This window comes from Leopardus geoffroyi, chromosome B4 (genome assembly GCF_018350155.1).
Source record: "Leopardus geoffroyi isolate Oge1 chromosome B4, O.geoffroyi_Oge1_pat1.0, whole genome shotgun sequence".
In the NCBI taxonomy this organism is placed as follows: Eukaryota; Metazoa; Chordata; class Mammalia; order Carnivora; family Felidae; genus Leopardus; species Leopardus geoffroyi.
The window spans coordinates 100,332,848-100,355,686 of NC_059341.1; the positions used below are offsets into that span (position 1 = coordinate 100,332,848).

Consider the following 22,839-nt stretch of genomic DNA (forward strand, 5'->3'; position numbering starts at 1 on the left):
CTGAGTTGATTCCTTCCTAATCAGATCCCTCTACTTGTAATCAGTAGCTAACATCTCAAATGAATGTTTTTAAATTGGACCTAGTAGCACAATGGATCATGCTAGAGGTTGGTGATGGTGCTGATTGACCGCACTGGCACCAAAGGACTCTAAACGTTAGATCTGGTGGAAAATATATTATTCAAAATAGAGAAGGCAGGCTGAAGACACTATTGACGAGGTCCAACAAATAACTGAGTTCAGGACTAATTTACTTATTTTAGCTTTGAAGCGACGAATGAAAATATGAGTGGATGACATGGAGCAGGGATCCAGCTCTCCTTTTTACTCTGAATCCAGAATGTAGGAGATATTAAATCTGAGCAGAGAGGGAAGTAGCCCAATGAACTCTAAGAGGATATGATAAACTTGCTTGGGTACTGTAAATACTGTCAGAAAACTGCTACTACTCAAAAGTATTGATACTCTAGCTTTAGGGTGGTAGTACGGAAGCGTCAGGTACTCTAATGATTGACAGTGAGAGCACTGGTGAACTTGTTTTAAATTTACTTTAAGCATTGCCCTAGCTGAATAGCATTCAAGTCTCTGCCCTCCATTATCACCTAATATCCTTTCCGAAGTCTGCTTCTATTCAAAGGAGGTAAACGCTCTTGTTCGCAACTCAAATATTTATCTCAGTCACTTGGACTAGATTCTGAAGAGGACTCCTTCTTTTGCAGTCTTCTATTACAACACAGCACATAGTCTGAGAGAATATTCAATTTGACCATTATCGATTATCCATTAAAAAAAACCACATTTAGTAAATGAGCAAAGGCCTTTGTTGGGCATTAGAGGAAAAGAGAAGCAGTATAGATAATGCTTTCCAAAAATTGAAGGATGAAGGAAAACTGCTCTGATAAACTTGAGTGCTGTAAATGGCAGGGTTACTTTAGAAGAGGAACTCAGGCTATAGGCCAAGACTTGGAGGGCAGAGGTTGTGTCACAGATGACAGGATTGACAGGATAACCGACGGAAGACAGGTGAGTGAAAGGGATGAAATAAATTCTGTGGGGTAGCCAAGCCCCCCAAAACGGAGGTGCTTTTACCAGACAGAACCCAAGAAATCTTTTTATGGCAAGCTTTCACATTGCCATTAAACCTAAAAGCAACCTCATGGTTGGAGGAAAACAAAATTGCTACCCAACTCCTAACTACATGAGAAACTACATTTGAGTTTTTAACAGGTCAGAATCTAGATCATCAATAGTTTTTTAATGAGATCCCATTTACACTTCTGCTAAAGTCATTGTCTCAACCTCATTTGTGTACCCAGTTCCAAGGAAAGCATCATGTGAGATCAAGTGAAAAGCCTCAGATGAAGTATAGGACTCTGGTCAGAACTCAATTCTTTGGACTGTATTCCTAAATGTTAACCTTGCCAGGGCCCATTTACCTATGTAGTAGTTACTTGCCTCATGTGCTTAGGATATACATGATCAAACAATCCTTTTCTAAACCTGAAACTCTGGTGTATGTGACCAATGTGGCTATCTTAACCTCCCTCCTCCCAATTCCTCACAAACTCAGCTTTGGCTCTAGATGTCCAGGTCTACCCTATTTACCAGTCTCCCTCTGGAGCTCTAAACCAGGAATCACAGGCTCTTTTTTGAAGATAACTGCCGAAAATCTTTTGCCTACTTTAGCCCCACTGCTGCCTGAAACCTGGACATGATGGATAAGAGCCTCAGAAGCCATTTCAGCCAATAAAACAATAAAACAAAAAAGATGGAAGCCATATGCCAAGGACAGGAAAGCAGAAGCCTGAGAGCTATGAAGCTCTCAAACCAACCCCAGCATCTATGTTTACACCTAGGAGAAAACGCTTTTTAACTCTCATTGCATTTGGTTAGTTGTTTGGCCAACATGTCTATGCAAACCAGGTACATATCTGAATGCTGTTTAAAATTAAGTCTGGATTGGGGCGCCTGGGTGGCGCAGTCGGTTAAGCGTCCGACTTCAGCCAGGTCACGATCTCGTGGTCCATGAGTTCGAGCCCCGCGTCGGGCTCTGGGCTGATGGCTCAGAGCCTGGAGCCTGTTTCCAACTTTGTGTCTCCCTCTCTCTCTGCCCCTCCCCCGTTCATGCTCTGTCTCTTTCTGTCCCCAAAATAAATAAACGTTGAAAAAAAAAATAAATAAAATTAAGTCTGGATTAATCTCTAAAGTACATATCCTGAAATCTCCAGCTTAATTAAAGTGCTATATAACCACTAGTGCACACATAATACCTGCAAGGAAGCCAGTGAAGGCTTCTCAGTGTGGGTAGGAGCACAGAGGCCAAACAAGTGGACATCAATTACTGGCTCCAAAATAGCCCAATGGTGAGAACTTGTTAAAGTTACTTAACCATCCTCAATCAAGTATAAAGAGTAAATAAAGCATTATTTCTATTATCTTGGTTTTGGATCTTTCAAAAATGATTAAGATTTATGCTATAAAAACAGTCGCACCTAGTTTTAAAACAGTGTAGCAATGTTCTTCTCTGAACTCCTCACAATAGATTACACCTAATCTTTAGAAATCTATACTTAAGTCACCTTATACTTGCCATTTAAGGTTTCTTTACTCATCAACCTTGACAATTTTATAATTAAGAATAAGCTAATTATGGGGCACCTGGGTGGCTCAGTCGGTTAAGCATCCGACTTTGGCTCAAGTCATGATCTCACAGCTCATGAGTTTGAGCCCCGTATTGGGCTGTGTGCTCCAGGTCCAAGCCTGGAGGCTGCGAGTTCTGGGTCTCCCCTCCCTCTATGCCTCCCCCACTCACACCCCGTCCCTCTCTCAAAATTAAAAAAAAAAAAAAAAAAAAAAAAAAATTCTTTTTAAAAGAGCTAATTATGTGTATGTTTGGGAATCTCAATTATCAAGAATAAAGTCAAATGATAAAAGACTCTAATATGATAGAATAAAACATTCTTTCTCCATTAACAGGCATACAGCATGTAATTTAAACTTTCTAGGTTTCTGGTCATTTTGGAAAACTGTTGTAGCCAACTCTATTTTCAAAACATTAAAAAAAAAAAAATGGCCATTAAAAGATTTGTTCATTTACTCAAAATCTTATTCTTCCAGCCAGGTGTAGAGTCCCCTTCCAGAATTAAACCTGGGTGGATTTGTGACTGATTCTATAACCAATAGCGTACAGAAGTGATGACCTCCCAGGGTAGATCATAAAAAAGATGCAACTCTTGGAACCCCCGTATGGTACTAGAAAGCAGTGATCCGGCCACATCCCAGCTGAGGGCTCATCCAGCATCAACCACCTGCACCTGTGCATGAAGAGCCTTCAGATGATTCCAGTCGCTATCCTTCAAAAGCTGCCCCTAATGTTGCTCAGTACAGCAGACATGAACTATCAAGCAGAGTCAACAAAATAAATCTCAATGTTTAAAGTTTTGAGAGTGGTTTGTTATGCAGTACTAGGTAACTGCAACTACCGATACTCTCCAGGATCTCCTAAAACCCAACCCAACACAACCCAACTTTGTCTATTTTCTCAATATAAGCCACCCAGCATGTAGGAATTTCACTAAAAAGGAACTTGGGAGTATCTTGATTGACTTAGGGAGACTGAACTAATGAGAACCCATCATTATCTTGCTATATGACCTCATACAATAGAATGCTTGGTATAATGGAAAAGCGTCCTGATAAATCCTACTTCATCTACATGTACAAAAACTTACTGTACACCTACCATCTTCCAGGCCCAGTACTACAAGTTGGGAAATTCAACAGTGAGCATGCATCCCTAAGTTTCTTAAACTGGGAGAACCAATTCAGAACTGAAGGACAACCACAGTAGGTATTAAATCAATGCAAAGAGACTCTATGTTGAGTAAGATACATGCACAAGACTAGTGCCAGGAAAAAGGTGAAAGAAAAGGTAGCCAAGCAGGGCTGACAGACTGTGCAAATGCAGGTTACATAGGCTGGGCTGTTGATATCGAAGTTATCCTAAAGGTTGTAGGCCCACTCACCAAGCCAAGTGAACAGCAAGGAGTTTCTGCTTTTAGTTTTGAAACTTACATTGACTAGCTTAACTGAAATCTAAAATCACATCTGATTTCAAAACAGACACCTGTCTCATTGTCCACCTTTAGGTCCTCTGTTGCAATGTCCAGAGTCCCAGGTAAAAGTCAGGGCTGAACAGTGACAACTTGGGTGTTTTGGAGCATTATCTAAATACTATCAGACTTCATAAATTTTACCCTAGTTTCTGGATGCAGGCCAAGGCAAAAAAATCAGCATATGAAAACAAAATATAGGTAATGAGATTTTTTTAAAAACCTAGCTGATTTCAGAAAACAAATTTTCTATTTTAATTTTTACATCAAAAATTTTAAAACAGGGGAATAGGTTTATTGTCTATCATCCAGTCTTAGCCTCCCTGTTCTTTTGTAAACCAAATAGGGCACTTCTTAGCCAAGAGCTATTTTGCCTTTAGAAAAACAAAACCACATCAACTATTTCTAAAATTAAATGCCAAAAATCAATGTAAAAGGTGATCCCAACTGTAAGTCCTAGATTTTCTTGTTTAGGAAGAAAATTTACTAAATGCTTATTACATACGTATCTATATGTAGATAGACACCGAGCACTCCAAACACAAACACGTTATTAGTGCTCACCACAATCTTCACAAATCAAAACAATGAAGCTGGCTGAACAGTGATAGATGAACCTCAAAGCTTGTATTTAACCATTCTACTACCCAATTTAAAACTATTTTATTCCTACATTTATTTAAAAATGAGTCACTAGATTAGGGGCTTATAAGGCTTTACTCTAAAGTTAGATCTTTTCCATTTTTACCCATAGTTTCTTATTCCTACAAAGCAACCTCACCTACAATTCTCATTCCTAGGTCCACCTATTTGATGACGGTAGTTACAAATATGGACTGGAGAAAGGGTAGGAAAAAATACTGTGTTGGAATACCTTACAAGTATTCAGTGTGCATTCAGTTTTTAAATCTATTTTCACTGGCCAAAACAAATTTTACTGCACAGTAACACTTCCTGATTTTGATTACTTGTACTGTGATTCTGCAAGAATGTCTTCATACTGAGAAGATAACAGCATTTGGAAGATGTAAAGGACAGGATGTCTACAAACTCTGTCAAATAGTTTAGGAAAAAATGTGTATACGTGTGCATAAGAATATGGAGCTATGTAGCAAAATCAATAAATGGTAATGTAAGAATACACAAGAATTCTTTCAACTATATTTTCAGAGTGAGAGTTGCACGATCTATCATGTCTTAGTTTAAACACTACCTTAATGGAAAGGTCATCCTCACTTGGAAGTACTCAACAGGTGGTTTTTAGTGTTTTTAAATAGCTTAAAAGGACTTCTATGGCCCAGTCTTCCATGGCTTGGCCCCTTCTATCTCCATCCATTCTTTCAACACCTTGAATGTGCCCTAGATTATCCTATTTCAGGACCTTCAGTGTATTTCCTCCAGTACCTTCCCCTGAACTGCTCTGCTCAAAGGCTCCGTGTCTCACTACACAAATGAAATCCCAGCTAAAAGCTGTCACGTTAAGTTTTGAGTCTTCTGGTAGAAACTTTACCACTCCATGAAAAATGTGTAAGAGCCACAATTGCTTAACTTCATTATGAATACCAATACCATTAAACTCTTGATATGAGGTCTGTCAACTTCTGGCACTTCCATTTTTGGTCATTTATCTCCATTTCCTTCTTCTTGGCTTACGTTTAAAATACACGAAGAACTAAAAACTACTTTTAACAAACATCTTCTCCTGAATTTCAAAATAATAAAACAAGCAGTTAAGAAATCTACAAAAGCTACAAATTCTCAATTTCCAAAATGAAAATTAAGCAACTGGATTAATGACTTATTTCCTGCTGGCAATTTATTATTTCTAAATTGTTATGCTCCATTTCTCATCTATTTTACACTTAGTCAATACCTTAGTTTTTTAACGGAAAAACCTAAAAGTACAGAATGTCAAATGGAAGAAACACAAGATACAAAGTGTATTGTATTTTTTTAAATATAATTAATACATCAATTAAAAATTTCTCATGGATAAACACTCATCCTTAAAGTAATTTCACACTCCAAAGATGTTTCCATTTCTCACAAGTCACATAAGTGATCCCTAAATTATTCCAAGAACTTGGCTTTTCCCAAGTTATATTCTGATACCTGGATTTTTAAACCAGTATACAAAATCACCACTATACATCTATAAGTTAGTTAATTTCACCATTATCATTTACATTTACTTTTCAGCTATGAGACTTACTGCTTTAAGTAGTAAATTACCTAAATTATTAACACATATTTTCAAAACAAAATCCAGTTCACAATTACGAAGTGTGTGTGTGTGTGTGTGTGTGTGTATATATATATATATATATGTATATATATATATACACACACACACAGTACAGAAGATTAAAACAACTAAAGTAGCTTATGATTTCTCTTTCCTAAGGTTCCTATTAAGAACATATGCTTCTTCTAACCTATCCACTTACTCTATACATTTAAAATTAACATTTGGCTTGATTTAGTCAAAAATATAGACTAAAATTTTTATAAGACTAACCCATAAAAATGGACTCAAATTCTAAACCAAGCCCTGAAATCAAGCATTCAAAGGATATCTGAATATTAGTTTAATATTTCTGCATTGTATAAGGTTTTTAAACAATAATTCAAAGTTTTATTTTTATTTTTAATAATGGAAATGGCCTACAACTCAGATAAACCCACCAATTCATACTGTCTGACAAGCAGCAGCAATAAGAACAGTTAATTTAATTATCGTAGGGGCCTTATCATATACCAATCAGTATCATTAACCTATTCACAGAATAATGAAAATGTTTCTGTCAAAGCTAGTATCTCCCCCCTTTCAGGTTTGTTATTAAATGAGCTAAAAAGGAAATAGAAGTAGAATCCCATTTTTCTTAAGTATTACTCTGTAAGCCAGTTCCACACTATTAAGAAATACTAATAACTGCTTTAGTGAACTAGAGAAAAGAATTCTGAAAAATTACATAAATTTAACTTTCAGATATCCGTGTTAAACTAAAAAACTAAGTGATTTATGAAACTGTTGTTTACTTACCATATTTTGAATGACCATAAAATGACAAAAAAATTTTTCGAAGTATTATATATATATAAGATTTTGCCATTTCTAGACAGGAAAAATAGAACTTCTTGGTAATCAGTGCCTGAGCCAGGGGAAACTATAAACTCAAACTGTTAAGGACAAAATTCAAAGTGTCTCAAAAATGTCTGTAGTTAACTAAGGGTAAAAATCTTTCTAGTCATCCAATAACAAACTCCATTTAGCAAGGCTTGGGAGGTTGCTCTTGAAATAAACAAATTCACAGGTCATCCTGGCCTGAGCACAGAATAGCATACTCTAAACATCTCTACTCTCTGCTCTTCCAAAAAAAGTATATATAAATATATTCATATTTTTAAAAACCACCCAAAATATCACCAGTACATTTTATAAAATTAAATGCAAATTTTATTAAGGATTTCAAATTACATATTTCAAATTTCTAGAATGGAATAGAACCATTTTGGAACTGGAGAGATGGCATAGATGAACACTGATACCCCTTGCAATGCCAACTTTAATGAGAAAACAATTCCTCTGCAAACCACATCCCCTTTATATAACAAGATGAAATCATATCTGCCCCTTCACTTTGGCAATAGCTATTACCTAAAGGAGTGAAAGAAAAAAAAAAATAGTGGTTTTGCTACTTAAGTTCATTAAAAATGGGATTCTATCTTTAGATTAAAATTGGCTGAGTTCAGAAAAGGCTGTGATCAGATGAGCTATGGGTACAAAAAAAAATTCAGCAAGGAATGTCTAATTAAAGCAACCAAAAGCATTTTGAAAATAAAGAGGAAAAACACAGGATGTTTTCATGGCATTTTTTTCTCCTACAAACTATTGCAACTGGTTAAGGATTTCCAGTAGTTAATTAAATTCTCAGGAGAGGAATGAATAGTATTATACAAATAACAAAATGTATTCACATTCCAAGATCTTAATACTAGATTTTCAAAAGGGAAGCTCTGTCACCTCTAAAAACAAACTCAATATAGTTTTATTAAGAGCAGGAACTCTAGGCCATCCTCTAGTCATAATCCATTTAATCCACCCTCACTGTCAAAGCTTTTAGGCTTGTCACAAAAAATTAACAGTAATTAGCCTGAGGTATTTTAAATGTGGCTCTGTAAGTCTCAAATTTAATGGCATTTTCCTCCCTAAAAATGGTCTTTCTACTTCAGTCCCATGATCTCTGTAGTATTTCACTACAATATGGTCATAAACTAAAATACCTAAAAGCAATCGTTGGACCTTTTGAAAGAGTTGTTCATCCATCCACTTATATTAAGACAGGAGCCACACAAAGATCTATAAGAGTGTTTGTTGCCTGACCAGATCCAGAATAGAGGTACTTAAACCTTTGTTTTCCAGTTGTATTATCAAACCCTGGTATGAATAAAACGTGAATATTATACTTGTGGTACAAATAGGTTCATATTTTTGAGCTTTTAATGAGATTGAGAAACATTTCATAAAACTTAACTTAATATGCCTTAACATATCTGTGAGGTAGTTAGGTAAACAGTACTACCCATTTTAATACACAGTAAACAGAAGCATGGGTAAATGACATACTCATACTTTAAGCAGTAAGAATTGGAATTAACTATAGAGGCGTGGGGCCTTCTCTCTAGTTCTAACAAAATGAAATAAAATTTTAATCTTTTAATCTTTTTTTTTAAAAAAAACATTACATCATTTAAGATTTTCTCTTTCTTTTCTATCCTCTCATATTAGCAGATGTAGTACCTATCCCAAAGTTGACACTCTCTTCTTCCATAATATGGTAAGCTGGGTACAATGCTTATTAATTCAAGCTAGGCCTCTGTTTCTACCTGAATTAGTACAAAATTAAGACATTATCTTGTGAGAACTAAAATTATATGACATTTTTATTTTAGGCTGCAAAAACAAAAACAAGCAAACAAACAAATAACAACAAAAAAACTTGAAATAGGCTTGTCAAATGATGTAAATTCATCCTTTCCAGGGAAGCGGAAGGTAGACCCTACCATAAAGAAAAGATGCTGAGTTAATGAAGGTTAAATTTAAAAGTACAGTTAAAATAATGAGGCTTAACTTTTGAAAATAGGTTTTATTCACCTCCCTATAGTAACCAATAACCACACTATAAGTTAGGTTTCTTTACTGTGGTTTCCTGATTAGGTATCTCTAGCTATGTCACCTAGAATACAAAATCCATTAATAATCTAAGTTATCAGTTGTGGTCTTACTGGAAATTCTTAACCATATTTGTCTTGACAAGTTCTGTTTTTTGTTTTTTAAATGATGAATTGTCTTAGTCTAAGTCACTGCTTTTCTGCAACAAAGTAATGAAAGGCACAGCTAGTGCAAGCAAACTTAAACCCAATTCAATTACCAGCTGAAAAAATATTTTGGTTCTTCAGGGAAAAAAAACAAGCGAATCAAAAAAACTGTTCTTTTAACAGGGCTGTTCACTTTCATAGCTATAATCTAAATTCTTTGTTACATGATAAAAATTACTCCAGAAGAACCAAACCATGTAGTGATGAATGAACATGCATGAAAGAATTTATGCAATCGATAGAGCTGGCAGAAAAACTACAGTTAAAATGCTAAGTAGAACAAATTGGTCTTTAAAATTATCAGTTCCTTTCCTTTAAAAAAAAGTACTGAGTCTACCAAGAAAATACAAAAACATAAGGCTGTAAGAAAATAATAGTTGTGTTTAGGCTATTACAGTGCAGGTTATCCTCAAGGCCACATACATCCTGCTTCACTGCTGCTTGCACTCTGCTGGGTTTTGATCCTTCTGTTAAAGGAAAACAACAAGTCAATCTATCTTTTTCTACCTGCTTCAGTTAATTTTCAACAGTAATTAAACTATCTTAATTATATTATCTCACTGTTCTACCAAAATTTGTGCCAAATTAAAGAAATAGTATATAGCAATGATGGAAAGTTATTTATTCAAATATCAGCAAGTCACAAAAATGCTAAAATAAAGCCCAAATTTTACATTGTAGAATGAATTCCATAAAATAAAACACACTAAGCCATAATCTTAAAAAATAAAATAACCAAGCAATTTGTTAGTCATATTATCAGTATTTTCCTTCTTATAGATCAATTATTGTTAAATCCTAATTCCATTAATATTAACTTTCAAGAGTAATTCATACCTATTAGAATATTTAAAACTACCCCCTCTCTTACCTGCTCACTAAAATATCTTCTGGATATTTTACAGAATTTAGCAAATGAATGAATACATTTAACAGAAACCTTAAGTTTCAAATGAATCCTGATAAGGTACTTTGTATTTTGGGGGAGACAATGGGCTTTACTAGCCCTGATATGACAAATTCTCAATAACAGATTGGGACTCTCAGAAAAAAGGTGGTTGGGAGAATCTAACACAGTATTGCTTCCCTATTCCCAAGCACTTTTGCATTCAGGTTACTTAAAAACTGACCTTTGTTTATAACCTATCCTTTGGAGGAAAAACAACCTAAGAACACTAATAAGTAATTTTAAATGCTTTAAAATTGTGAAGAAGAAAAAAAAAAAAAAAAAGCCCAACATAAAGTGCATTAGAAGTAGAATCTCAGGGTTTATTTAGCCTGAAACTATGAAAAATACAAAGTCAGAACCAAAAATAAAAGTTTCTTAGGAAAGGTACACTGGCATATCACGTACTATTGAAATACCAGGGAAGATTAAAAAAAAAAATGTATGTATGTATGTGTGTATGTATATATATATCTCCAGTCAATAAGACTTAAAAAATAAACTTTATATTAAGAAACATCAACTCTTATGTAACTTGCCTTAAATTTAATAGCAGCACTAATTTTGCTCACCTTTGAGTCATAGTCTGGATCATTTTCCTCATCTCCTTCTTCTTCCCCTTCCTATATTAAAGTTCAAAATGCATCCATGAAGTAGGTACACAGTAGGAAGAAATGGCTCATAATGTATGGAGAAATTTTAATACAAGTTACTCTATAGGTCAAAAGATTTTCATGATTACAGAGTTTGGTGACAATGCAATTTAATTTGAAAGCTTCTAATATGAAAAATTTCCCAACACAACTTGAGACATCCAGAGAGCTTTTATTGAAAAGATTTACTGCAGCCAACGTTGAAAAAGTTTACTGCAGCTTTTGACTTCTTCAAAGAGCTGATAACCCTGCAGCAGAACAGAATTATTTGAAATAAAAAAAATGTTCTGAGTTTTGCAATTTATTTATTGAAACCTTATACATACATTGTTTGGCTGTAGAATTCTAAAACCGTATTTTTTTCCAAAAAGTTTTTATCCCGTATCACAGAATAATGATTATAGCAAAGGAATACATAAGTCACTCAATTCGCTTCTCAATGTGTTAAACAGAATTATTTGCTCATTTGGTAAACATTACCTCATCCGCTTCTTCACCTTCTTCATCATACTAAAAAGGGAAAAAAAGGATGAAGTGTGAATGTAGCTAACAAACATTTGAGAGTAGCATTACTTACAGCCATCACTGTCTCCACTAAGATCTAAAAAGAGGAAAATACTTTCCCTAAGGTGACTAATCACAAATTACATAGCTGTAGGAATCAGTTCAGTGCCATTATCTAAATCTGACGATCTAAAAAATTAAAGAACACAGTACAATCGTGGGTGTGGTCAGACAACTATTACTATAAATATTACCTGCCTGTACTTATGTGAACACATTGCACAAAAAGGACCTAAAGCCTACTGGAATGATTGTCATTTAGCAATAAAGATATCCAAAATATTTGAGGGGAGCCTAATTTTACCTTAATTGTTGTTTAATACTCCTTTGGATAAAAATTCTATGTTTCCTAATATTTTTATGTTAAGTAATAAAAAACATCTTAGGCATGTTTTTTGTTTGGTCAAAGACAAGGGCATTATAGACCTCCAACAATGACCAAACACAATAAAGTTTTACTAATTCGGAGAAGTCTAAGATCCTAGGAGGACATATTTAAAGCAATTCAGGAAAGTTATCTAGAGGACATCAGTAATTAGCCTTTGAATTATTCTGTCTTTTAAAAAATCACAACTATTCATTAAACCTCATCAGTTGTGACAATCACACCCTCACCAAATTATTTCACTGCAGGATTCAGATTCACTCACATCATCATCATCGTCTTCAATAGCTTCTCCAGTAAAGTATAACACTGATCTTGGGATTATACGCTCACGTAAAAAGTGACCAATTTCAAAGTCTGCAGCAAGGATAGCTTCAGCATCATCATCCTTTAAAAACAAAACAAAAACAAGCACAAAATTTAATAACTGCTATTTAATTAGGCACATGCAAGACTCTTGAGTTTAAATCCTACGAAGCAACACTCAACTTCACTTTTCGTCATTTTAAAATTAGCTTCTGTGTGTGATTCAGTAGTCATCTACATATACCTTAGGTCTACAGATTTTTAATAAAAAGAAAGGTAAGCAATGCAGTGTACATACTCAGAGAAATTTGGGAAATAAAAATTAGAATTAGTTATTGTTTAGTTTTTTTCTGGCTTAAAATTAAAATATAAAAGCAACTTTGTTATGGGACTGTAATTTTCCTTTTAAAATATTAATTACTGAAAACACCCAACGGAATAATACTAAGATACTAAGAATCTAAGGATTTATAACATTAGGTGTATGACACATAATGAAACAACATGGAGAATCACTACACACTTCCTAAAAGTAGTACCCTAGCAGGTATATGATGCCAAATGAGAAAGAATCCTACTTAATAAATACAAAGTCAATCCAGGATTTCTATTTAATGACAAAGCACAACACAAAATTGGTGCTGACATTCTTCAAAATTAAAATAATTCCATTAAAGTTCTATGATACCAAACAATGAGTAAACATTCCATGAATGTTCATTTTGATTCATCAACATAATCCACTATAATGAACATCCAAAAACACACAAAAGGGCCAGTGGACTTTGAAGTAAAGACTTCTAATCACAGGTGGTAGTCTATCTGTAACTACTCAAGATTGTTTTGTTACCATCAATATTTGGAAATAGAAATTAAAAAAAAAAAAATCACTTGAACACAAACTCCAACCCATTTGCTGACATGAAAATAGCATGAAACTATCTCAATGCTCACAGGTAGGTCTTTCAACCTAAAATTCGGGTGCTGCTTTATAGCCCCCTTTTTTGTCCTATAAAAGGTATTTTGAGCCAAGCCACTTACTACTCTTTTCAGGCAGAAATACTTGCCTTTTACACATCTGGTCCAAACCTTGGCTAAAACCATTCTAATTCGAAAGTATTCAAAATAAAACATACTTTCTAATTCCATATGTATAAAACTATTTAGGGGCGCCTGGGTGGCGCAGTCGGTTAAGCGTCCGACTTCAGCCAGGTCACGATCTCGCGGTCCGTGAGTTCGAGCCCCACGTCAGGCTCTGGGCTGATGGCTCAGAGCCTGGAGCCTGTTTCCGATTCTGTGTCTCCCTCTCTCTCTGCCCCTCCCCCGTTCATGCTCTGTCTCTCTCTGTCCCAAAAATAAATAAACGTTGAAAAAAAAAATTAAAAAAAAAAAAAAAAAAAAAAAAAAAAAAAAAAAAAAAACAACTATTTAAACTGAGTTAATTTAAGTTCAAAGATCTGGCCAACAGAAGAGCAAATTCACAACATACTTAGCCTACCCTGCCTGTATAGACCTCTCAGAGGTTGTTCCTCTTTCTAGGCCATACACAGGCACAATCACAGCTCTTGGCATATGGTCACATAATACATGGCCACAGTAAGAAACCATATTTCCACTGGAACAACACAGAAAGAGTTCTGATCAGAATGGTTAGGAGTTTAGTAAACAGTACAAATGGTTTAATACCTTCTAGTTTCAATAAGAATACTACAATCTTAACAACTTGAATCCCCTACACAATATTTGCAAGTCTCAAAAGCAAAGAAAGCCTTTAGCCTTTCCATTTTTCAGTGGAAGCACTATAAGCATTTTGAATGAAATAATTTCAGATGCATAATGGTCTTTTCCATGCACTGCAAGCCTCAGAACAAAATTCAAATAGCAACTATCCAACTCCCCACGTCTGAGAACCAATTCTCTAATTTCATATGTAATTAACAATTCAATAAAATAAATAACAATTTAACTTACCAGGTCTCCACTCTCGGGAACTGAAAAATTGAGAAAAGAAATTCAAGTGAGTAAGAAATTAAAGAAAGCTTGTAATAAAACAACCATCAATACCCAAACTAAAACACTGTTTACCTTCAGGAGGGGCAAAAAAATTAAAGAAAGAGTCGTTGGAAACTGTTTTGGTCACAGTACGAACTGTCCCACGTCCCTTGTGTTTCTGCTTCTTCTTAATGGTTTTCAAAGTGACATTCTTTCCTTTTTTCCAATCTATCTGGCACCTTGCAAAACAAAGGAGAAAAAAAAAATCTATCACAATTAACATATTACATTTAATTGATAGAAGAGCTATGATTTATCTAATTAAATATTATATTTAATTACAAATTTTAGAGGGGAAAAATTGGCTCAAATGTTTTTAGTAGCATATAAAGAGAAAATTTTATTTCAACAAACTTTTTCAATAAGATATTGACAATTAGCACAAATTCATAGTACAATAAATTTAAACATGCACTCCTTTGGACAACTATCTGCAATACCGAAAGCCAAGGAGAATTCTAGGAAAATAGGTAAGCTCTTCCCAGAAAACATTTTACTGAAATGTTTAGTGATAAACTATGTATGTCTCTATGTATCACACACACACTAGGAAATACCAAGCATCACAAATTCTAAGTAAAATAAAGAGATAAATTCTGTGAAAGTAGTAAAATTAAACTCACCCTGTACAACCCATAATTTCTGGTCCATCAAAAGAAAAGGGATCAGAGTCATCTGGTTCTGACCTCATCCTGTATGTCTTTGTCAACACTTCATTTGTGAAATATTCATTGGGTTCAAAGTGAAATTCTAAGACAAAACTCTTAAAAAAAATAAAAAAAATAAAAACTAATGAAATTCCTACATCATAAATATCAGTGCTTTAGTAAATAAAACTTAATCTGTTGATTTGTATAAACATATAAACTTCTAGGTGATAATACTTTTCCCACTCTGGGAAAGGGTCAGATAAACCCCAAATTCTGCTTCAAAAGCAAAACAAGGTACAAAATAAAACTGGATAAAACCTAGTTCAGCTTATAACTTCTATTTAGTAACATGTTTACATAACAGGTTAAAACAGCTGAATAAACTGACCAAATACTCCCTCCTTCCATCCCCACGAAGAGGACTTTAAATCTTACTCTAATCTGAATTTGACAGATGAAAAAGCCCAACTGTACCACACACAATAAAAGAATCTATAGCCTGTAGTAGCTCTGCCCATACTTCACATAATCCTGTTGGTTTTGGGGGAAGTGAGTGCCCTTTAACATCTTCTGTTTTATGTAATTCTCAGACACATGCCATTTATCTTCATTCATTTATTATCTGAGACAGAGACAGAGACAGAGAGAGAAACCGTGCACATGAGACCAAGTGGAAAAGAGAAGCAGAGGGGGGGGGAGGGAGAGAGAGAAAGACAGAAAGAGAGACAGAAGAGAAGGAGAATGGGGTAGAGGGGGAGATAGAAATAATCCCAAACAGGATCCATGCTCAGCTCAGAGCCCAACGTGGCGCTCAATCCTACAACCCTGGGATCATGACCTGAGCCAAAATCAAGAGTCAGATGCTCAACCAACTGAACCACCCAGATGTCCCCAGACACATGCCTTTTAATGTGAAGTATTTTTTTAAATTCTGTTACCTTGCTATAATTTTTTACCTACTTTTAATCTAGTATCAAAGATTTACGAGATTTCAACAATAGTTTTGTGATCAGAGGGAGGAAAAGAAATAAACGCTGCATTTCAATTATCAACATCCAAACATTTATTTCCTACCAACAATTAAGAGTACCAAGTATAAGTTTTAACTTCTTTCTCACCCCCATCTCTAAGCTTTGAGTACCACCTCTTTTCAGAAACTTCCGTATATCTACCTATAAACATCTAATGTTACAAGACTGAAACTATTTCAAAGTTCTTTTACCATGGGCTGGCCAGCATCTGAGAACTTCACTTTAATATCTTTTAAGTGCTTCAGAATAGGTTCATCATGTTCCTGTAAATTAGGAAAATATTAAAATGAATATCTAACATGGCATTTTAGGATTAGTGTTGTTACTGGACAAAAACACTTAGCTAACTAAGACATTTATAGGGAGGTTTTACATAACAATTGTGAACCATAAGACCTACTCTCCAGATTATGGCTTATACTAAAGCTAGTTTACTTACAAGCTCTACTTATTTCTACTGCCATTGGTAGAATGACTCGACAGAAAACTACATCACCATCATCATCATCATCATCATCAGACTGAATGGGCTAAAGAATACAAAACCAAGTCTTAGGCATGTTTGCTTTAAAAACGCTTCCTTTTCCAGCAGCTTCTTTTTCCTTTCATTCTGCTGGGTCCTGTTCTACTTCGCCAAAGTAGAAATGAAGTAGTCATTGTTCCAAGATTTCTTTTTCTTGACATTAACTTCCAACAATCACACTACATGGCAACAAATACTACCACGCAGGTGGTAGTGGCTCAAGAAATGCTTCTGATTAAGCCAGGAAAAGTTTCCCAGAGAAGGAGACATTTAGGTTGGTTTCCCAGAAAAAGTGACAATTGTAAGAGTTAAAGATCTGTATGTTATTCTTTTAAAATGCAAGTGTTCCTTGGAATATTTGTTTCAGACTGAGAAAGTCATTTTGGGTAAGACAAATGGAATTTTAAGTCTCCTCCTTCCTATCTCCAATACCAAGCACCTAAACACAGAAGGCACAAGACTGCAACAAAACATTGCTCAATGATAAACAATTGTCAAAGGGACCATTTCATTATCTAATTTTTGAAAATGAATTAAAATTTATTTGATTACATTCATCAAAGACACATTTCCCTTCTACAGATAACACAGGTTTCAGAAGACCACAACCATTCCATAAAGGTCAACAACGGAGAGACTAGTGTCATCACAGCCATTTACACTTCAAAAGTAAACTGGTGTTATCATAAATAAAATTACCTGAACCATATCACTGAGCAAGTCAACATTCTTAAAAACAGTCAACCAGAATTCAGGAATTCCCTTGGGGTCTTCTTTTTCTTCATCTTTTTTCTCATCTTCAATCTTGGCTTTTTCTTTCAGCTCCTCCTTGATAAATGACAGCATACATTACTGAATACCTAGATCAGACCTCTGATAAAATATTACCCATCCCCTTAACTTACATCCAGTGGTGAAGTACAGAAACCAAAATATCTTCAATCACCAATTGTAACTTTCAATCAAATTATAAGTTCTGGTCCAATTGTATAAACACTGCTGTTTACCATACCAAACCTTACTTCTATAAATATTGCTAATTACCATACTCCTCCAAAAAAGAGAACCACTAGGAGAGAACCTTATTATAAACCATAGGGAAATAGTTTTAGAGAAAAAAATTTTAAAGCTTCAGGGGATAAGTAAATAAATACCTTACCCAATGCCTCACCCCTTGGTGTTCTTGACCAAAACACTATATTTGCTTTATCAACCAACATTAAAACAGCAATGTTGGAGAAACAGGGTCATGTAACAGAACACTGCATTTGTGTCACAACCCTGCCATTTATTAGCTGTAGGCAGGTCACTTAGAAGCTTCCATTTCAGGGGTGCCTGGGAGGTTCCTCTTGATTTCAGCTCAGGTCATGATCTCACGGTCATGGGATAAGCCCTGTGTGGGCCTGCTTGGGAATTCTCTCTCTCGCCCCCCACCTTCCCCTCCCTGCACATGCGTGCACACGCTCTCTCTCAAAATAAACATATAAACTTAAAAAAAAAAAAAGCCTCCATTTCATCACTTGAAAAGAACAATCCTTTGCATGTCATCATGAAGTTCAAAGGAAAATTTTATATGAATCTATAAAACTTAAATACTATAAAAATGTAGGGGAAAAATGAATTTTGTATCCAGATGAATTTGGGTACAGATGGTGCCAGGTCTAACAGTGGCTCATCTGCACTCACTATCCATCTTACAATAAAATATTTTCAAGGGATAAAAACACAAAGTTGGTACCAACCGAAATTTCATCCTCCTCATCTGGTTTCCATTCACATTCCTCTTCTGTAGGTTCATAAATTGCATTAATGATCTCAAATCGCTAAAATGATTTAAAAAGAAAAGCTTACATAAAAACACTGATATCCAAGGCAGAAACTAGCTGTTTCTTGTTAAAGACGCTTATAGTTTTAATGAATGCATACTACAACCTGAATTGCTATAATTGATTTCCCAAATACCTCTTAATAACCATCTGGCTGAGAGGCCTAAAGACTTAACCACCTGCAAGTTTGTTTATATTTCCAGAGCTTTATTATAATGTCATATTTCAGATAAATAATAGAAAGCATTACCTTATCAAATAGAGGCTGATAGAGAACAGCATACTTTCTTTCAAGATCATGAACTTCCTCATAGAATTTGGCTTCTATCTGTGCACATTTAACTTGAAGGTTTTTGAGAGCATTCACTCGTCTCTTAACTACCCTAGGCAAGCTGAAAGGTTGGAATGCACCAGTTACACAGCATCATAGTAAAATACAAGTCATACTTCTATCATATTGAAAATAAAGCATAAAAGTCAGTGAATGATAGTTTCCTATTTGAAGCAAAAGGTATACTCAAAGTAACTAAAATAAATACATGGACTTCTTGACTGAAATATTTCAAAAACGAACATTTAAATAGATACAGTAAGTTGATAAGAGAATGTAAATCATTATCAACCCTAAATCTTTCATTATAATCAAGTTCAGCAGTAGACTTGTTAATGCTGGCATCTACGCTATAAAACAGACTATTTTTTAAGTTCAAAAGTCATGGGCTGATCATCTTAACTCTGAGAATAATGACAGTAACCCTGATTTTAAAAAGAAAAAAAAAAGTATGTGTATCTCACCCATACCAGCTATTTTTAGGGAAAAGGAGAACATATGTGTATTAGAAAAAAGGATGGTATCCTACACTATTATTTCTTATTTTAGTCTCTGTATTTAATTTGGAATTTGAAATTTTATTAAAAATATGACTGTTATGTTCCATGAAGGGGCTTTTAGTAAGATATAATTCATATATCATACAATTTACTATGGGGTGGGTATAAGCCTCCTGAAGTATGATTAAACTTAGGAATCCCCTACCACCCAGAACATTTCACTCAAAACTTATCTAACTTCAGGAAATCTGTACAAAAGATCCAGAATCCAGATTAGAATTTCCCGCCATAGGCAGATTGTTGTAACTCAAACAATTCTCTTACTTAACCACTATTTTAGTTATGATAATCAGAAGTAGAAAACAAATTATCTACAGATACCATTTTTTTATTTCTTACAATTAAAAGTAAAAAGCTTAATGTTTAGTCAAGGTAGTGAAATAGCATGGTGTGCTGCCCACCCCCCCCACAGCCTATCTTAAAGAAATAAAAAATTAAAAAAAAAATTCAACCCTAGAAACTTTAGAACTAAGAAGGAAACAACTATTTCAGGCACTTGCACGCACACACACCATGGGCAACTTCTGAGACTAACAACTGCACAGGGTGAACTGCAACCTAGAAAAAGGAGGAAATGGCCAGAATGGGTAGCAGTGAGGACAGGCTAGAAGAAAGCTTTTTAAATTCTGCACTTTCCTTATAACAGTCAGTGCCTGTCCCCTTCACCCTTCACAGAGCCCAGTGCCAACATTTTTAGGAGCTGATAAAAGCTGGACTGGCTGAAAGCTTACAAGCACTCATTCCTCCACCCCTCCACTCCAGGTACTCTTCCCAAAGCAGCCAAAAACAATTGCCTAGAATTGACAGCCAACTTTTGAGTCTAAGTTAACTGGAGCTCTCCTTAGGTTCATCCCATCCCCTCACCTCAAACTCCATGGGACTATCACAAACCAAAGCTTGATCTTTAATAATGATTACCGAGGAGTAACTGTTATCAGCCAACGAGCCTAAGCTAAGTCCAAATAACTAAACACTTGAGGAGTACAATCTCTAATGAAAGAATGAAATATTTATCATCTGAAGCCGTATTATTAGACAGAACAATGTAAATGTATTTAAGGAAATGAGGGAAGAAACAAGACCAAGAAATCTAAAAGTGGAAATATTAAGTATGAAAAATATAGTAGCTAAATTATATAACCAACAAATAGGATAAACTGGATAGGTTCAAGTGAAAGAAGTCCATTAACGTTGAAAAGGTCTCCAGAAGGCAGCAGGAAAGACATACAGTTATGATTTGGACGACAAAAGTAACAACAGCTAAAAGACAGAAGGGAGGTGGATAGCTCAAGAAATGAATAATAAATTTCTCAGAGTCAAAGTAATATGGAACTCCTCACTCTCACCCCTAAACAGGTTAATGAAATTTATGAATATCAAAGACCAAAGAAAATTCTAAATGTATTCAATGAAAAAGCAAATAACATATGAAGAAAAAGGAATCAGACCGACATTAGGCTTCAAAAGAAAACACCATATACAAGAAATGCATTTTTAAGATATTTAAGAATTCTGAACTTACAATTTTATAAACCAAACTATTATTCAGATATAAAACAAAATAAAAACTTTTTATGAGGCTTATCAGGCTTCAGGAAATATGCCACAGATACTCGTTACATTCATTAAAAGTAATTTTTGAAAAAGTTAAAAAAAAACAACTCGGGAACACTATATAAGATATGGGCAGCCAAATATCTTGGTGAATTTTACTGATGTTTTGATGAACAAAAAGAGGACTAGAAGATGTATATTTATAAACAATACAGACATTGGTAAATTTAAGAAATCAATAGGGGTATTAGGTTTTGAGCCTCTTTACCATAATAACAAAAAGTAGAATGCAGTAATTTTGAAGCCAGCAGAAGACAACCAGAATTATTTAGTGGAAAGCAGAAAAGGAGGAAAAAAGAAAGTACGATATATTATAAAATAAAATAAGAGCAATTAAGTCCAAAAACAATACCACCTTCAAGAAATGCAAAGAGTTTGAAACCACTAATAATGAAGCGAGCAAACTTTCTTACTAGAGATAAGATACAAGGATGGAAAAAGACATGCCAGGCAAAGGAAGGAAGGAAGAGAAAGAAAGCAAGCTGGAATAACTATCTTAATATCAGACAAAACTGAATTCATAACAACAACAACAACAAAAATAACACAAAATACAAAAGAGGACATTTTAGTCTTGTAAACTATAACATAAGGACAAGATGTATACGTCACAAACATATAGCTAATAATACAGCTTCAAAATATACTAATCCACAACCAATAGAGATTAAATAGAAAATTTTAACACATCCTTCCCAGAAACTGTTAGTTCAGGCAGATAATCAATAAGCAGAAATAAAGAGAACTTGAACAACACAATTAATAAATTTGCACTAATTCCAGCATATAGATCTTCACTCTACATTCATAGAACATTTATTAAAACAAAGTATTAAGACCATAAAAGACAGATTAAAAAAAAAAAATCAATTCAAGCATTCAATTCAAGAAACTGGAAAGAGGAAAAGAACAAATTCAAATAAGAAGGGTTCTCAAACCCCTAAGGCCAAAGTCCATTTTTAGAAGAGTTCTACCAACTGTTCAACGAACAGTTAATTCCTATCTTATTCAAATTGCTTTGAAAACAGGGAAAAAAGTAAAAGCAGCTGTCTCTATTTCATTAAGCAATCGAAATCTTCACTCTAAAACCAGGGCTTGGAATTACCATCCCATTGAAAGTTTCTGTATTGTACATACATACATATGTACATACACACACAAGTTCAATTCACTAATGAATAACGACCTTACATAAAATTATTAAACTAAACTCAACAGTGTAGGTTTATTCCAAGAAAGTAAGGTGAGTTCAGTATCTGAAATATATTTCCAAACTGTATTTAATATGACTTAATAGATTCAAAGAAAAAGTCAAAAGACCATCTGAATACAGAAAAAAAGGTCACAAAAAAATCCTACGTAGACACCAAATGTAATGGAGAGATTTTATATCCATTCCAGACTGGAAATAAGACAAAGATGCTCATGTTTAATGCTAACATTTAACACAGTACTGCAAGCCCTGGCCAATACTGTAATGAAAGAAAAATAAACGTGGTGTGACATAACACAAAAGATTAGAGCTAAAACTGCCATTACTTGCAGACAAGATCTTTTGCCTATGGGAGGAGAACAAAGAACAAAGAACAAATTACTACCAAAGTGTAGCAAGATTTCTGGATACAAGATCAACAGCAAATAAATAAATAAAAATAAATCAATAGCACTCTTCTTGACATCAACAGCTAACATGGAGATACAATAAAAGATACTGTATTCACAAAAGCAACACAACTAAAGTACACAGGAATTAACCAAGAATAGACTTTGAAAAAAAAAATTTAGAGTAAGAGAATATGATCTCAATAAATACAAAGATGTGGATGAGACAACGTAACATTAAAAGGATAATTCCCTACCATGTTAATATGTACACTCAATGTAACTCTTATCAAAAATTTTAGTGT

The 22,839-nt window shown here is 34.5% G+C and overlaps 1 protein-coding gene across 18 annotated transcripts in view; it reads right to left on the reverse strand.

The window, feature by feature from the left end:
* Positions 1-7,551: 7,551 nt before the first annotated feature.
* Positions 7,552-22,839, reverse strand: part of NAP1L1 (nucleosome assembly protein 1 like 1) — a 33,798-nt gene continuing 18,510 nt past the window's right edge. For 4 of the 18 annotated variants that reach the window (XM_045466424.1, XM_045466417.1, XM_045466425.1 and 1 more), the window contains 12 exons: positions 18,678-18,819; positions 18,344-18,424; positions 17,301-17,426; positions 16,270-16,341; positions 15,021-15,160; positions 14,431-14,576; positions 14,317-14,336; positions 12,305-12,427; positions 11,571-11,600; positions 11,010-11,060; positions 9,915-9,958; positions 7,552-9,172 (listed from right to left, as the gene is read on the reverse strand). In XM_045466424.1, the coding sequence (XP_045322380.1) occupies positions 9,923-9,958; positions 11,010-11,060; positions 11,571-11,600; positions 12,305-12,427; positions 14,317-14,336; positions 14,431-14,576; positions 15,021-15,160; positions 16,270-16,341; positions 17,301-17,426; positions 18,344-18,424; positions 18,678-18,819 (967 nt within the window). In that variant the 3' untranslated portion in view covers positions 7,552-9,172; positions 9,915-9,922. Of the gene's footprint in view, positions 9,959-11,009; positions 11,061-11,242; positions 11,339-11,570; positions 11,601-12,304; positions 12,428-14,316; positions 14,337-14,430; positions 14,577-15,020; positions 15,161-16,269; positions 16,342-17,300; positions 17,430-18,343; positions 18,425-18,677; positions 18,820-22,839 lie in introns of those variants that run through there. The other 14 variants (XM_045466422.1, XM_045466412.1, XM_045466415.1 and 11 more) reach the window with 5 other exon arrangements.